Source organism: Polypterus senegalus, chromosome 3 (genome assembly GCF_016835505.1).
Source record: "Polypterus senegalus isolate Bchr_013 chromosome 3, ASM1683550v1, whole genome shotgun sequence".
Lineage (NCBI taxonomy): Eukaryota > Metazoa > Chordata > Cladistia > Polypteriformes > Polypteridae > Polypterus > Polypterus senegalus.
In genome coordinates, this window is record NC_053156.1 from 32,454,643 (window position 1) to 32,473,370 (window position 18,728).

General features: G+C 38.0%; 1 protein-coding gene across 2 annotated transcripts in view; it reads left to right on the forward strand.

Moving 5' to 3' along the window:
- acadvl (acyl-CoA dehydrogenase very long chain) overlaps window positions 1-18,728 on the forward strand; it is a 165,612-nt gene that overhangs the window by 110,030 nt on the left and 36,854 nt on the right. For both annotated transcript variants that reach the window (XM_039746913.1, XM_039746914.1), the window contains exon 15: window positions 13,950-14,047. In XM_039746913.1, the coding sequence (XP_039602847.1) occupies window positions 13,950-14,047 (98 nt within the window). The remainder of the gene's footprint in view (window positions 1-13,949; window positions 14,048-18,728) is intronic.

The window sequence follows — 18,728 nt, forward strand, 5'->3', positions numbered from 1 at the left end:
AGCCACATTTCTGTATCACTGTGTGAATTATCAAATGAGACAAAATTTCACACAACTTCAGGGTTTCACTGCACCAGTTAGAAAAGGTTCACACTTTATATAATTTGCATTCTGATATTTTCTTCTTCTTTTTTTTTTCTCATTTATTAATTGGTGGCTGTTTTGCTACCATTTTAGAACTGATTGTTTTAATACTGTACAGTATTAGGTGGCATTCCCTATGTGAAGTGCATGTGTGTGATGGTTTAGATAGCCATCTTAATTAAGGAGGAGGAATTTTATGCACTGTGGTGGGCTGGCACCCTGCCCGGGGTTTGTTTCCTGCCTTGCGCCCTGTGTTGGCTGGGATTGGCTCCAGCAGACCCCCGTGACCCTGTAGTTAGGATATAGCGGGTTGAACAATGAATGGATGGATGAATTAATTTTATGCACTTTATTCTTGCAAAATAAAGACACTTTCTACAAATCTGAGAAACTACTTTCTCAAGCAACTTCTTTTTAAAATTTTTGATTTGACTTTTTGTTGTCACATACTAAGATTTTATACTGTACTCTATGCATGTGATAATACTTGTATTACTATAACTATAAGTCGGTTTTACCCTTTTTGATCTCCACATTTGTTAATTGAACACTACTTTTACTCTCCTTTCTCTCTCTCTCTCTCTCTCTCTCTCTCTCTCCTTTGAAAGAATTTTTTGCCTTATTGTCAAAAATTAATGAAACATTTTGATCTCTGTGCATTTATTTAGAATCTTGATATACATCTATTGTTTTACCTAATCAGATCTGAGTAAAAATAGTACTCATTCCAAACATATATACAGTCATACATTTTTTTTTAAACCTGACTCAAATAGGAACAAGGGTGCTTCATAGTTATTTTAATGTATATGTAACATTTTGTCCGTATTTTCATCAATTCTGAGTCATAAAACACTCATTGCCTAATGTAAATAGGGTAGTACCTTACAGTATCTGCAGCTGACATTTAAAAGCTCTTTAGCTTTCTAGCAGGCTTTAAACTGAAAAGCTTAGCTTGTTGAGCCAAACATAACTCTCATGTGGAATGCTACTTTTTGCTTTTGAAAGGATCATTTTTGAATCACCTGCGGTGGTTGGCACCCTGTCCGGGATTGGTTCCTGCCTTGTGCCCTCTGTTGGCTGGGATTTGGCTCCAGCAGACCCCCGTGACCCTGTGTTCGGATTCAGCGGGTTGAAAAATGGATAAATTTTTGAATCATGCAGGACCCTACACCTTCTTCATTATCTAAAGCACGTTGTCATATTTTAAGATCACTGACACCTTTTGTAGCATGCTCTTTGAGACTGGTGTCTCTTCGTAGGTTGTTTTTCACACTTCAGGGTCATTTTCAACACTGAACAATGAAATCGGTAAATTGTTATATTTTTACACTTTGTTACTTGCTTCTTGTGGTTATTTTTTATAAACTAAAATTTCATGTTCAGACCATCAATATTAGAAAGTCAACTCTGCTAGTTTACTAATAATGCTGCATACTCATTGATGCTACATGGAGGCCCTGTGGCCTTCTTACTCTTGCAACTCCTATAAGCTGTAGTGTACTGGAGCAGCAACTTACAAATGGCCACCACCCAAAGTCTTACTTTTCCTCTGCACTAAAAAACATGGTAAGTACACAACTCTCTGTACGGTTGGATTGACATGGGAAAACATGCTTCACAGTGTTCAAAGTGAAATTGAGATAAATTACTGCCCATTCCCACAGAAAACTAAAGAATGCTGCCTGCCAGGGAAAGTGGAGAATTAACATCTGGTGCATAATTCCTGGTGGACACTATACTAATGAACAAAATGTTTGGAAATGTTTAGCAAAAAAAACAAAACATACAGTTAACACTAGAATTACCAGAGCCTACAAAAAAACTCGTAGATCTGGCCAAACCTTTAATCCCATTACACCTCTCCGCCAGCGTCCTTTGTCCTATAAATGTGCAGATAAAGACAATCTGCAAGCAGCCGGCTATTCCATCCCCCCGCCGACTTAGAACGTGCATTAACTTCTCCCAACTCGTGTCTTGATTGCCTTGATTGATTATCTGGGAGTGAAGTGGAGTTTTAGAGTGGAAATAATAGATAGCTATCGATGCATTTCATGTGTGTTCTGTTACTACAGTAATCTGTGTAAACACATTGTTAAAACAGAAACTTTTTCATATTTTAGTAATAAATGTTAGAAAATGTAGGCATAAACTATAGAATGTGTGAAGCATGAAGTCCAAACATCAAATAAACACTTTCACAAAAGGTTCAAGAACGATACAACAGCTTCCGTGGCTTAGCTGTAAGATTTGCTGACTCAGCGGGCAGTAGGCTGGCTGTGTCTCAAAGACCAGAGTTCGGTTCTTCGTTGGGGAGAAAGTGTTGTTTTTTTTTTTTTTTCTTTTTAACCTCAAACGGACATAAAATTTATGAATTGGTATGCACTGTCAGTTAATTAGATCGTTATATTTTCATGTGGGATGCTCCTTTTAAAATATTTTTTACCAATTGAGACTGCAATTAATATGAACAAGTGTCCTTATAACTGTTATTTTTAAGATCCATAACACACAGACAGACAGAGCAATAAGTAATAGAGAGACAGACAGGCAGAGAACTCAGTAGATCTATAAATAAAGAGGGAAGGCACATGTACTGAAAGAAAAAAAAAGATCAACATGTGCATTGATCCAGCTGCACAATGCACATGTAAGATTTGACTCTAAGTAACAGTGCGAGTACACACAGAAAACAAAGTATATGGGTGTACTGCATAATATCTGCAAAAAGAGCAGCTTACTACTGAAAACGTCATATATAGGAGTGAGTGGGGATCGAACCAGGGACTCTTGATTACACTTGGTTTGCGTCTGTACTTGCGCTATTACTTAGAGTCAGATCGGGGGTCCAGAGGAGTGAGTGTTAGAGCACGTGAGCTTATTCAGTGCAGCAGGATCAACGCACATGTTGATCTTTTTTTTCTTTCAGTACATGTGCCTTCCCTGTTCATTTATATATCTAGTGACTTCTCTGCCTGTCTGTCTCTCTATATAAAATCATTCCCGATTAGATAGATATATATAACGTCAAAGCCTGATTATATAAAGTCAGCGTCGGAATATATAAAAATATTCCCAAATATATCAAATTTCCGTGCTTGTTATTTCACGCGTACTAGTGAAAGGTAAACTTCGACAGAAGCCACTCAGAGTCGATCAGGCTTGTGAGGTTCATCCAAAAATACGTCCATACAAAAAGAATAAATAAATTTAGTGTTCAAAATTCCAGGCACATACATCATTTTGAATGAATTAACTCAACAGTGGGTTTTTTTTTTAATATTTTTCTGAAGATGTTTTTGTTAACTTAGTTCATTACGTTGTAGTAGGAACTCATTGAGTTTACTAAAGATGTGCCTGAGTCGTTTCAATCAACATCAGTATAATCTGACTTGTATATATTCAGGAATTAGGTTATAAATTCCGACGCTGACTTTAGATATTCGGTAATGACTTTATATATTCTAACTCTGACTTTACATATTGAAGTTTTGACTGTTGTATTGTTCTTGAACCTTTTGTGAAAGTGTTTATTTGATATTTGGACTTCAGGCTTCACATATTTTATAGTTTATGCCTACATTTTGTAACGTTTATTACTAAAATATGAAAAAGTTTCTGCTTTAACAATGTGTTTAGACAGATTACTGTAGAAACGGAGCACACATGAAATGTGTGTGTTCCAAATAACGATCTATCATTTCCGCTCTAAAACTCCACTTCACTCACAGATAATCAATCAAGGCATGAGCTCAGAGAAGTTTGTGCACGTTCTAAGTCAGTGGGGGGATGGAATTGCTGGCTGCTTGCAGCTTGTCTTTATCAGCACATTTAGATGACAAAAGACGCTGGCGGAGAGGTGTGAACGGATTTAAGAAGTGATTTAAGGATGGACGGATCTATGAGTTTTTTCATAGGCTCTGGTAATTCTAGTGTTAATACTAGTTTTCAAAGGCAGAGCAACTGTGGTGGCATAAATATAGCCATTACCATAACATTCTTAAACAAGCTTCTAATTTAGGATTGCATAGAGGTAAACCCTGTCCCAGCATCACCATTCACAATATGGACACAGCCCTAGATCCATTGTGAGGCCATTGCAGGCAACTTAAGCACTCACACTTACACTTGCACTCTAACTGGAATAATCTGGAATTTCTAGCAAACCTAAACAAAACGTTGGGTATGAGTGAGGAAAGCCTCAATACCTGAGGAAACCGATTCAGACATGAGCAATGTACAAATTATTAAATATTTGAAATTTGGATCTATGAAGGGGTAGCCGTGCTGCCCATGACTTTTGACATCCCCAAAATTAGTGGATGATATTTGTATAATCAATATCTTCCTCCTTTCAATATCATGTACCACTTGGAAATAAAAAACTGTGATGTCATCTTTAAGTCATTTAAGATGAGAGCAGTGTATGCCATGGGGTTGGATGCCTTTATTATTTCTACTTTGGAAATATAACTCTGGACTTGGTTCATAAGAACATAAATGTTTTGATAGGAACAAGCTATTCAATAGAACTTTATAGATAGATACCCCACCCCCCCCCAAGAGGGGAAAAGTTTTCTTTTAACAGAAGCTCCGTAAATAAATCAATAGATAAATAAGTAAATATATATGCACAAACACTTCTATGCAATTTTGCACCCATCTACACACTACACCCTTAACTTAGTTTGATGCCCAAACTCTCATGTAGTACCTTATTAAATGCTTTCTGAAAGTCAAAATAAATAATATTGTATGCTGCACTTTGATCATATCATATTTTTGTTGCTTCCTCATAAAATTCCACCATGTTAGTAAACGTTTATATCCCTCTCCTAAACCTATGCTGACGGTTCAGTAAAACGTCTATTCTTGCCATGTGGATGCTACAGAAATGTGGGGTAACCAGGCTGTTTTTGCAAGCTATTCGTTCACTATATGACTGCAGTGAAAGCTGTGTCCTAATGTTTGACATTGTGTCTAATTCATTCACTATGATGTCAGACACCATCAAAGCTTTGTTCTTTCACCTATAATGTTTAATGTTTACATGGACAGGATATCAAGGCTCAGATGAACATGTGAGAATATCCAGCTGGAGGAGCTAGGGGATAGCATCGTTGTTTTATAATAGCGGGTTTGTGGGGGAGTTAGGGTGAGAATCCGCATTTTCTGAGATCATAATCTGAGATTATGGTTCTCTCTCAAAAGAGGGGGGAGCAACTTCCCTTGGTGGTGGAGTTTAAGTACAGGCAATGGATGAAAGGAATCAAAGATTGATAACTGGATTGGTGGTTGGCTGCTTCTTTGCAGGAGTTGTATAAGTCCATGGTGATGGAACATGAGCTGAGTCTATAGACACAATTTTCAGTTTACCAGTCAATCTTCCCCCCCCATTCCTCACCTATGGATTTGAGCTGTGGATAATACACGAAAGAATGACCTCGCGAGTACAAGCGGCAGAAATAAGGTTTCTTTGCAGGGTACTGGACTATCACTCTGTGATAGTGTGAGAAACTCAACAATTTGGGAGAGCCTCAGAGGGGAGTCAGTGTTCCTCTGTGTCGAAATGAGCCAGTTGAGGTGGTTTGCGTGTCTTAACAGAATGCCCTCCAGGCAGCTCCCATTGAAACTATGCCTAGGCTTGTCCCACTAGGCAGAAACCCTGCGGCAAACACAGGGCACAGTTGTGGGATTATCTCATTTAGCCTGGGAATTCCCTTAGAAAAGCTGGAATCAAGCTGGGGACAGGGAAGTAGGCGCTGACCTGCTTGGCCTGCTGCCTCCACAACCCTTAACAGGAAAACAGTCTTGGTAGATGAAATTAAATGAGAATTTCCCAATATGCAGCTAATAATATAAGCTAATCTGCACTTGAAAGCCCCCTTGTAAGGTGCATTTCTGTAAGATGGACACATTTTTACCTACACTTTATCACTTCATGTTTCACATTCAAGTAAATGACTTTTTCATCTTTCTTGGGCTTTTCCAAATATTTCTCAATCTTTTTTGGAGACAAATTGCTCATGAATGAGAGTACACATGTAAGCAACACACATGAAAAGTTAATAATAGTAATAATTAATTACATTTATATAGCAAATTACATTTATATAGCAAGTTATATTTATACAGTGCTTTTCTCACTACTCAAAGCTCTTTACATAGTGATGAACCACTTCAACCACCACCAATTTGTAGCACCCACCTGGATGATGCAGCAACAGATATTATTACACCAGTACACTCACTATAAGTTAGCTGTTAGGTGATGAAGGGGTGTGAGAAAGACAGCCAATTAGAGACGGGTCAGTGATGAGCATTTTAGGTATGACTTTAGGATAAAACCTACACTTTCAGAAAGATTCCCAGGGATCTTTAATTACCACAGAAAGTCAGGACCGTCTGAACTCCATCATATTTACAGTACAGTGTCCCCATCACTGCACTAGAGAATTGGCATTTACACACAGACCACAGGGTAGGCATCACCTGCTGGCCTCTCAAGCACCTCTTCCAGCAGCAACCCTAGCTTTTCCTAGATGGTTTCCAATCCAAGTACTGCCCAGGCCAGAACATGCTTAGCTTCAGGTGGATGACCTGTTCTGAAGCTCGGGTGGTATTGCTACTCACAATTTGACTAAACCCCATAGTATGTGAAATCCGCATCATCTTAGAGAATCTTTGAGACTTTGATTGTGTGTCACCAACTTGCGGCTCCATCTTAAACATCCAGCCCTGTTTTGCTTTGCAGGTTGCATCAAGGTGTACTTAAAATGCCTCTGAATATAACTGGGTGTTAGCATCGGCTATGCATGCTTACAAAGTATCACTAAATCAGTGTTTGTAAATGTGAAAATTCAGTGGTTCCTTATACTAAAAGGGGTGTTAAGTGACTTTCTTCATATATCCAGATTTTGCTAAAGCTGTTGTTCGTAATTTGAAGGGAGCTTGGTTTTTGCCTGTACAGAATTGATGTACTTTTAGGGCAGTGCATCAAGTTGATTAGGAATATTTCACTATATATTATTTACAATTCTACAGATTCTCTAGAACTGTGTCCCTCATGCAGTTTGAGGTTCTGTTGTACCATTTATAAGCTCACTACAAAGTAGACCAACCTGATTTATATCAGCATGATTGATGAGTATGGGTGCAGTTGCCTCGAGGGATCAAAAATAGACTGTTTTCTATCCTGAAGAATGGTTGTAGTCTAGCTATGATCAGCAAATCAAAGAATAGTCTGAGTTTTCATCAACCTTTTTTATCCCCTTTTTTGCACTGTGGGGTTTGATTAAGACAAAATATTTCCAAACTCCCAATCTCTGTTGCTTTCAGAAAGCTTGTTTCTGATAGCATGGAAAAGAAATAACCTCAAGGGAGGGCATGTTAACTATGTATCCACACAACAGGTGAGTTTGGTAAGAAATCTGCAGTGAAATAGTTTTAGTAGCTAAATTAAATGCAGTTTCTATTCTATATGGAGAATGCTTTTATTCTTTTCTATAGTTGGGCTCCTAGTTTCAAAAACCACATGGATTAAAAAAAAGAAGAAAAAACATCAGGCTTAAATTTTCCTTCAGTCCGTTTATGTGAGTGTGAGAAAGTGTATAACCTCCAAGTGGTAACAGGGTCTACTAAGGAGTGATTTGGAAATTGTACAGTGATAAGTACTGCTTAGAATAAATAGGCTGAAATCAAACAAAGCACCAGGACCAGATAGTATTTATCCTCGAGTTCTTTATGAGGTTAGTGAGTACATATATAAACCATTGAAACATTTTTTTAGGAAGTCTCTACACACTGGGGAAATTCCAAAAGACTAGAAAATGGCAGAAATTATCCTGTTACATAAAAAGGATAATTGGGCAATGCAACTACTGGTTAGTAAGCTTAATTTGCCTCACAGGTAGATTAATGGAAGAAATTATTAAAGAAACGGTTGATAAACACATGTCAAAAACAGTTTTACTGAGCCATCAGCATAAGTTCAGAAGAAGGAGGTCATATTTTACTAACATACAGAAATTTTATGAGGAAGCAACAAAAGGATATGATCAAAGTGGAGCATGTGATATTATTTATCTTGACCTTCGGAAAGCATTTAATAAGGTGCTACATGAGAGTTTGGGCATGAAACTAAGTTAAGGGTGTAGTGTGCACAAAATTGGCTCAGACGCAAGACACAGAGGGTTATAACCCTGTCAGAATTGTCTGATGTTAAGAATGATATGCCACAGGGGTCACTGCTAGGGTCTGTGTTATTTTTAATATATTTAAATAATTTGGATAGGAATATAACTAACAAGTTGTTTAAGTTTGTAGAAGATACCACGATTGGTGGACTGGCAGATAATTTTGAATCCATTGAATCATTACAAAGGTACTTGGACAGCTTATACCAAGGCCTTGGCAGATTTGTGGCAGATGAAAATTAATTTAAGTGAATGTAAAGTATTACACATAGGAAGTAAAAACGTTAGGTTTGAATAAACAGTGGGAGATCTTAGCATCAAAAGTACGCCTTATCACAAGGATTTAGGAGTCATAGTTTACTGAACACTATTAACTGCCTTACATCATTCAGAAGCCCTTAAGAAGACTAAAATAATAATAGGTTATATAACTCCCTGATGTGTAGAGTACAAGTCCAAGGAGGTGATGCTGAAGTTTTGTAATACATTGGTGATACTGTATCTGATCTGGAGTAATGTGTTTAGTTTTGTTTCAGGCTACAAAAAGTACTTAGCAGCACTGGACATCATCCAGAGAAGAATAATTAGGCTGATTCTAGGATTACAAGGGATGAGTTATGAAGGAAGATTAAAACTACTGAGCCTTTTCAATTTAAGCAAAAGAAGTTTGAGGAGACATGATTGAAGTGTTTAAAATTATGAAAGGTATTAGTAGAGTAGATCGAGACTGTTACTTTAAAATAAGTTAAGCAAGAACTCAGGGACACAGTTGAAAACTTATTAAAGGTAAATTTCGCACAAACATTAGGAAGTTTTTCTTTGCACAGAGAACTACAGACACATGGAATAAGCTACCAAGTAGTGTGTTAGGTAGTAGTACTTTAAGGGCTTTCAAAACTCGACTTGATGTTATTTTGAAGGAATTAAGTGAATAGGTGTGGTGTGCTTTGTTGGGCTGAATGGTGTGTTCTCATCTAGATTGTCCTAATGTTCGGAAAAGAAAAATAAAATCTGGTGTTTTACCTCTCCTTCAGTCATATTACATTATCTGTCTTCTGAGAGGCAGCTGGGCTGAGTGAATTATAATCTCCATTGGTGATTCCAGCTAGCAAGGTCGATGCAACCTTTTGCAAGATGCACTTTGGGGCTGTCTTAAAACCATTTCCTTTGTCCAGGTTGGATTCTGTAGCCTTGAGAAGTAGAACAATATTCTGGGGAGAAGAGTGTCAGGCATTTTGCTATAGTGGCCAGTCCAAGGGAGTCTAGTTTTGAACAATCATGCATTAAATGTCACCTTTGCCTTGCCAAAGGTACAGGAATTGTTGTCAGTCTTCTCTTTTAATACAGAGAATCTTATGCATGAAAAACTGAGAGAAGACTTTTCCAGTGATCCGTCAACCTTTCATTTACATATTTTACAGATGACAACAAACAGCAATTCAATTTACTTACATAAATAGCACAACTTAAAATGATGATCAGATCTACTTAGAATGCTGCTGTAGCTGCGTTTACCTAAAATTATCAAAGTTCTACAGCTTCAGTATGCTTCATGGGATTCTGAAAAAATCTTGACTTGTTGAAATGATTTCACAGACAAAATATCTTTGTTTTAAAAACTTCAGTAAATATTCAAAGTAAAACAGTTTTCATAAAAATAGAGAGAAAACTGATTCAACAAAGAAAAGAAAAGTTCTGTATGAAGCTTATCTTCTTTCATTCTTTAAGTTTGCTTACAGTTAATCCATTTCTAAACAATAAGAAAACTATGCTTATCCCATTTTCATATTGTAAATGGGTCTTTCGGTCCCTGCTAGCAATGAGACCTATTCTAAAAAACAAGTGACTCAATTAACACACTGTATTGTAGATATAGCAAGAGAAGTCTATCTCGTATTAACTTACATGGGGTAAAAGATTATACCATACTAGCCAACCCGTGGCGTACCATACGCCGCATAATCAGGCCGGTTTTTTAATGATTTTTAAGCACAGGGAGAAAATTAACATTTGAAAAATCGGTAATGTAATAAATCAGCAAGAAAAGCAACATTGTAACAATGCACAGAACGAACCAACACACAATCGTCCGTGACTGAAAACTGGCGGACTGCTATCGCGCCTTCTCCTCACAGATGGAGGGATGAGGGTGGACGGCACTCAGGCACGGAGGGTGGAACGGGAGGAGAGGAGAAGGACGTCCATTCTGCTCCCCCCGTCATACTAGTCTGCTGATTTCTCGTCCAGTATGCACTGCCTGCCCATGTGCCCACCTCCAACTCGTCACTTGAGTCGTTGTCGTCTTTGCACAGTCCAGATGCACCTGTGACTCGCATCTAAGAAGACGCATGTTTGTCGCGGATGCGAATTGCTGTATGTAGCGTGTAAAACAGTTTGTTATGGTGTACGCGATCGTGTGTCGTAACCGAAAACTTGGTTTTTAAAGACTGCTCACTTCATTGTGTTTTAACCTCAGTTGTAAAGGATTGTTTTAAGGATCCCATGGGATAACCCTCACAAACCATTTTACACGCTGCATATGGCGATTCACCTCCGCGAGAAACATGCCTCTGTGAACAGTCAACGTGGCTCGGAGGTGCATGTGGCCTCTACGTCAGACGAATATAAATAACGCCGTTTTTTCTGTGTCGTCGCGTCCGAGTTGGTGGGCGTGGCTCTGCGAGTTGTCGTCGTATCCAATGGTCTTGGAGTTGGTGGGCCTGGCTCCTTCCTGCGTGCGCCATAGGTGTCTGTCTTGTCGGCGGCTTAGTGAATCCACGCCCCTTCCAGCGTGCTTTCCATGGGTGTCTTGCCTTAGTGAAATATATATGTAGATTCTAATGGCTATTCTTCTATAGGAGTCGAGCAAACACTATACAAATTTAACTTTAAGCATTAAATTTCTAAGATTGGCTCTTACAGCTGCAAAAGAAAGAAAAATTAGGTTTCACCTATCAGCCAAGGGTGACAAGAAACATTACATAAACAAAGTGAATAAAATCTCGCCTGGCTTTTCAGAGAAATAAGTAACTTGTTATACCCACAGCCAACTAAGTAATGCATTTTTATAGTACATGTTTTTAGTGAACATCATTTCATATTACCTTATTGGTGGTGTCACACATGTGCGATTAGTGAAAAGCCAAAGGGCTTGATGGAGCAAAAAACCCAAGAGACGAAGTATTAATGCCTCTCAACTGCTCCAATTCTGCTCCTCTGCATATCTTTCTGATGTCCATAGATGACCTCAGTTCTGCACCCGGTCTGTCTCCTAATTCCTCTGTCCTCTCGTGCTGAATCTCTCCAGTCCCTCTCCAATGTCTTCACTTCCGACATCAACCCCATCAGTTGCTGTCCACATCATCCTCATTTCCTCTATGTGCTATACTTCCAGTCATAATTAGATAAAAGCTCAATCCTCATTTTGTTTTGTGTCTACTGTTTTGGTTGGTTTATTTTGACCTCAGTGTCAGACCCATTCATCTCTTTGGGCTACGGAGATTATATGGGGACAGATCCCCAACCCTTAATCTACTTCCCTCTGATTATTTCTTCACAGTCGTTAGAAAATGAAAAGTATAATGTCACATTCTACCCTCATCTACTCTGCATGTGTATTTGCATTTTAATGTACATATTTGTTCAAAGTGACTTAAAAATCAGTGATGTATAGTACAGTTGTTTCTATATTTTCAAATTATGAGAACTGACAAGTGATTTTGTTGGCATTACATAGCAAACATATTTTATAGACTCATTAATTAACTGGATGATATTGTGGATTACAATTCAAGGCCTTGGTCACAAGAGGAGCCCACTGACTAACTTTTTGCAGAATTTGCAAAGCAAAGCCCTAACAGATCTTTTAAAGCATGTAGTCCTAGGTAAGACCCCCTTTTGCTATTAGAGCAACACAATTTCAAGGCATGAGTTTAACAAGGTTCTTGAAACATTCCCTAGGTATTTTGATCAGTGGTGTCAGACACATAACTTCTGCAAACTTCTCTCTCCACCTCATTCCCAAGTTTATCCTTTGGATTGAGATCTGCAAACTGTACAGGCCATTGGTGTAAACTGAAGGCATTCTCATAATCTTGAAACCAGCTTGATATGATGCATGTTTTGTGACATGGTGCATTATCCATTTGAAAAATGGTAGTCAGTACCCATAAAGGGATGATCAACAACAATAAATAGGTATGCTGTGTTATTCAAATGACATTCATTTGGTACTTAGAAGTTGAATGTGTGCCAGGAAAACATTCCCTGGACCTTAGACTGTCACCATAAGGCAAGATGGATGAATGGATTCATGCTGTTTACACCAAATTCCAAGCTTAGCATGTGCATGTTTCTGCAGAACTATAAATCAAACTTGTCAGATCAGGTAACATTTCCCAGTCTTCAGCCATGTTTGATGATCACATGCCCACCACAGCCTCAATGACAAGAGTGGAGGCTGTTGTGGTCTTCACCCATGTAGCCCATCTGCTTCAAGGCAGACATTTTATGTGCTTATAGATGCCCTTCTGCACACGCCTGATTTCAGAGCATTTGTGTCCTTTCTGTTGGCCTCAATGGAGCTATCCATCCTTCCTCTAACCTCTTTCATTAACAGAACTGACACTTTTTTGTTTTCTTGTCTGTTTGTTTTGTTAATTTCACCATTCTCTGAAAGCTCAGTAAAGATTCTAGGGTGTAACATTGTAGACGTTTCACACTTTTGAGTGTATATAGCCCTTTCCAAACGTCCATGTCAGGTTGTAGCATATCATTTTGCAACCTGTGTAAGAAAACATTGTTGAGACTTTAAGAGTAAAGTTTTTGAAATTGCAAAAAAATCTAAAGCAGCTTGTGAACCTAAATAGTAGTTTTGGAATTTCAAATCTTGTATCAGTAATAACATTTTGCATTTTTTTGGACTTTTTTATTTATTTATTTATTTTTTTTGTCATTTTCTGTTTTTTAGCTTGGATTTCAAATTTTCTTGCACCACTCCTTGTATAACGGTGCAGCTACAGAGCCCTTACTTGTTTAGATTTTCCAGGAAAAAGTCTACTACATAAATATTTTTCTTTATAATTCTACATTCAAGACTAGTCCTGTGTGTTAATAAAGTAAATTTTCTATAATTAAAGGAAAAATACATTATGAGTAGCTTATTGTACAATGATCAAGGTATAACTTGATTGATTTACTTTTGAAAGATTTAAGGGCGTATCTCCTGCAGAATTCCATCCCCCGGAAGAGTCACTGTTTCACTGTATAAAAGCTGTTCAAGTGGGATGTGATGGCTATTAAGTTAGTTTGTGTTTGGGCATATGATCATCAAAACTAGATGATTGAAGATTAGAAAGATGTTGTCTCATCTGAGATATCTTCATTTCTTCAAGATATCTTATATCAAACTATCTAAAAAAAAATAAGCCTAGTTGTTTCATGCGGTAGGTGCCTTTCATCTTTAATGAAATCCCACCCAAAGAAGAAGTTGGGTTGGGTTAGGTGTGGGGTGTTGGCATTAAGGGTGCACAAGCATACACATTTTCTTTTCAGTACTACTTCTATCAAACACTATCAAAAACAAAATCAACTGAAATGTACACACAAAAAAAATAAAAGACCTTATACTGAACACCTTCTAACTGTGTGTTCTTTTTTTCTTTGATGTAGAATGTTGGCAATCAACTGAAAGGACTACAGAAGGCCCTCAAGAGTCCAATCGAAAATGCAGGTTTATTGGTTGGTGAGATCTCCAAACGAGTCAAAAGGTATGGAATTCCAGCCTGGTTTCAGTTACTTAGCCTTTGCAGCCAGTCCATAGACAGTTGCTCTAAACGTTCTGACAGAAAGGAAGGAGCTTACATTAGTGGCCGAGAAATAATTATAAGCAGAACTGAATATCTTCCCTTTATTGTAATTGCTAGATATATTCAAATGAGGTAAAATTGCCTAACTGGTACTTGGGGTATTAGGGATTTTTTTTTTTTTTGGAATCACACTTATGTTGCTCCCTGCTCTTGCTTTCACACATCATATGGATGAAATTGTAATTTTGTGGTGAGGCTTCTCTTTTAGGAAACAGTGCCATCAGAACTAAGCCAAGTTTTAGTACAAGTCATTAGATGAAATTTGTCAGTTTTCTGCATCTCTTGTTTCGACCCCCGATAGATTAGTATGGATTGAATAAAGGGTTTGCAAAAATTGATGAAAGAGATCATGGTAAGATTGTTACCATCTCCTCCATTCCTGAGTCAAATTCAGTTTACTGTCTTCTTAAAATTTCCTTATAAAAAGAAAACACCACAGTGATTCAAATGTAAGCCATCATTACAAACAAGTTGATTGTTGGCCCTTCCTAGAACGAGTTCCACTTATCAATAAAATGCACATTATTATTGTATCATTTATCCAGAGAAGTGCAAACAACATGCTAAAACATTCTCTCCCTCTTCTAAAGTAGTTACTTGGCTAGACCCTGTCATTCTGGCTATTGCTGCATTCTTTGCAGTCTGGAACAAAGTTGTGAAATGGCTCTTCTGTATTTTAGTTTGCCTGTATTTCACATTGTTTATTCCTATGTCTAATCATAGTTCCACTAGCCTTGTGCTTACTAAGACCATTTTAAAATAGTTTTTCAATGCCCAATACTCAAGCACTCCGAAAAGAAGAAGTTAATTCCTTTCCTTTAGCCGGAGCCAAGTTCACGTTACCCACTATAGAGTCTCTGATTACAAAAACATTGTTCTATGTGTCGGGTCAGGATGAAGCAATGTCAGAGCCTTGAGTATCGCTTTGCATTTAATTGCTGTGGTGGCAAGAGGGATTGTGACTTTCTTCGGCGCTTGTTATCTTTTCCATATTGTGCTCGCCATCAGCATGGAGGTGAATGAGACTGTTACAGTCATGTGAAAACATTAGGACACCCTTTGAAAGCATGTGGTTTTTTGTAACATTTTTAATAAATGGTTATTTCATCTCCGTTTCAACAATACAGAGAGATTAAAGTAATCCAACTAAACAAAGAAAACTGAAGAAAAGTCTTTTCAAGATCTTCTGTAAATGTCATTCTACAAAAATGCCTATTCTAACTGAGGAAAAGATAGGACACCCTTGCCCCTAATAGCGAGTGTTACCTCCTTTGGCTGAAATAACTGCAGTGAGACGGTTCTTGTAGCCATCTACCAGTCTTCGACATCGGTCTGAGGAAATTTTACCCCACTCCTCAATGCAGAACTTTTTCAGCTGTGAGATGTTTGAGGGGTTTCTTGCACGTACAGCCCTTTTCAAGTCACCCCACAGCATCTCAATGGGATTCAAATCTGGACTTTGACTTGGCCATTCCAGGACTCTCCATTTCTTCTTTTTCAGCCAATCTTTGGTTGATTTACAAGTATGTTTTGGGTCATTGTCATGTTGCATGGTCCAGTTCCGCTTCAGCTTTAATTTTCTAACTGATGGTCTCACATGTTCTTCAAGCACCTTCTGATACACAGTAGAATTCATCGTGGATTCTATGATGGTGAGCTGACCAGGTCCTGCTGCAGCAAAGCAGCCCCAAACCATGACACTTCCACCTCCATGCTTCACAGTTGGTATGAGGTTCTTTTCTTGGAATGCTGTGTTTGGTTTACGCCAAACATGTCCTCTGCTGTTGTGTCCAAATAATTCAATTTTGGACTCATCTGTCCAAAGAACATTATTCCAGAAGTCCTGGTCTTTGTCAACTTTATCTCTGGCAAATGTCAGTCTGGCCTCGATGTTTCTCTTGGAAAGCAAAGGTTTCCTCCTTGCACACCTCCCATGCAAGTTAAACTTGTACAGTCTCTTTCTGATTGTAGAGGCATGTACTTCTACATCAACAGTAGCCAGAGCCTGCTGTAGTTCTCGAGATGACACTTTAGGGTTTTGGAGACCTCTTTTAGCATCTTGCGGTCTGCTCTTGGGGTGAACTTGCTGGGGCGACCAGTCCTGGGCATGTTGGCAGTTGTTTTGAAAGCCCTCCACTTGTAGACTATCTTCCGGACAGTGGAATGGCTGATTTCAAAATCTTTGAGATCTTTTAAATCCCTTCCCAGACTCATAGGCTGCTACAATCTTTTTTCTGAAGTCCTCTGACAGCTCTTTTGTTCTCACCATGGTGCTCACTCTCACTTCAACAGTCAGGAGCACACCAAACTAAATGTCTGAGGTTTAAATAGGGCAAGCCTCATTCAACATGCAGAGTAACGATCTACTAATTATGTGCACCTGGTGTGATATACCTGTGTGAGATCTGAGCCAATTTAAGAGGGAATACATGTGAGGGTGTCCTATCTTTTTCCTCAGTTAGAATAGGCATTTTTGTAGAATGACATTTACAGAAGATCTTGAAAAGACTTTTCTTCAGTTTTCTTTGTTTAGTTGGATTACTTTAATCTCTCTGTATTGTTGAAACGGAGATGAAATAACCATTTATTAAAAATGTTACAAAAAACCACATGCTTTCAAAGGGTGTCCTAATGTTTTCACATGACTGTATGTCTCAGCAGTGGCTGTGCTGCTCCCCAGTTTAGGCATTGCACACATTTTGTCAAAGTCACCGGTTCTTAATTGCCACCACACTACTTTCTCCTGACAGACCACCCAAACCAATCAGATGGAAAGCACAAGCTGTTTCCAAGTGGCATTTCTTTTCCATCAAAGGAGGGTAACCGAGTATTCTGTAGTCTTGACTCTATCCCTAGTATCAGTTAAATGATGCACAGCATCAAATAAGATTTCAAAAGCTAAAAGTTGTAACCTTTTTGAACAGTTAACGACATTTAAATAATTTGTAGTATGACTAAATTCAACAATATGTTGTATTTTTTCAGAAGCATCAGTGTAGCTTAACTTGATTGCAGCTCAATAATCAGTCTTAGTTTATTTCAGTGTGTTTAGGAAGCAAGTTCACAGTTCAGTTTAATGGTTTGAGAAGACATTTCAAACTTTCCATTACCATACATATGGAAAAATTTCAGTTCAACCACTCAAGAAAAAATGTAGTTTCAAAACGGAAATAAAATTTTCAGTAGTACAGTTTGACTATTAACATACACAAGCAATAAGAAATTACCTCAAAAAGTTGTTTGCTGTTTTTGTTCCCACTTCTAGTGTTTTTAAATTTTGAACAGAGTCTTGCAAATTGGGCAAGCGAGTGTCACTTTCAATGTGAATTAAGTCACTGGTTAGCGTAATTTTGTAACAAATGATAACTTATACAATAACAATAAAACAATAATGTTTTAGGGTGCAAGTTAGCAAAAAGTGCTAAAAATACTTTTTTTTTTTTTTCTTCAAAACTGAAGGAATGTGACAGTTCAGTTAGAGGTGTTGAACTTGCCCGAATTTATGTGCCTCTATGAGTCATTTCATTTTCTTTGTCCAGTCTAACCTACAGAGCAAATGAGCCATTCAACTAATGGCGCAGAAACCCACCTTTGTTTATGTGCTCATGTGACTTTCACTGTTTGTTTTACCACAGTAAGCTGCCTTTAAATAAACCGTCTGACTATTTTTATTCGGAGGAAGTGCTGAATGATGTATGTGGCTTTGCAGGTATAAACAGAGCAACAGTGTCTTAAATGCGTGTGATTATATGTCAGTTGTATTAGGACTATCACAATGTATTTTTCTTTCACGTGGTTTACATCCTGTTTTTGGTTTTTTTTTTTTAGATTTCGCTTTCTCTATACAGCTTCCGTGTTGGGTTTTCCCTTAAACGGTGCTGTATTCTAATGAAGGTGGTTCTCTTTTTATAATTTAGGTCACAGCAACTGTTTGAACAGAAGGGAGCTTTTCAGTTGTGTTCTTCCATATACATCACCATATACTGAATATTTTATTACCCCTAAGAACTTCCTAATACTTATTTTCTTTATGTTAGGATTAATAGATACAAGCACAATAATCATTTGTTGAGCCAATTGTGTTTAGTAAATCTAGACAATCAGAATTTGACTCCTTTGATAATAAGCACACATACAAGCTATTTTATTGAACAGTAACTTGGGCATGGAACCTCCATTTTGTAAGCTGTCTTTCATTCTATTTTTCTGTTTAATGTAGAGACCTGCAAAATGTTACATGCAAAAAAAAGAAACATTTTAACCACAAACTGCTTTCCTACTGGGCATGGCTGAATAGGATTAAGATTTTACAGCAATGTAACATTCTAATCAGCTATGTAATGAAAATTTTGGGTAATCCCTGAGGAATATAAATCAATACACTGTCCGCATGGCACTTCCAGATCCAAACAGCAGTGTGGCAAATTGGTCGAGCACTGAAGTGACTTTAGCTGCCACTTTACTTCTGGTGCCAAGCAGAGTTGTGTTTCGGTGGAGCAGTCTATTAGCCAGTGAAAGCACTGTGAAGAAGCTGTGTTTTGTTACAGTTCTGCCTTTGTCCAGTCTAATACCAGTCACGGGA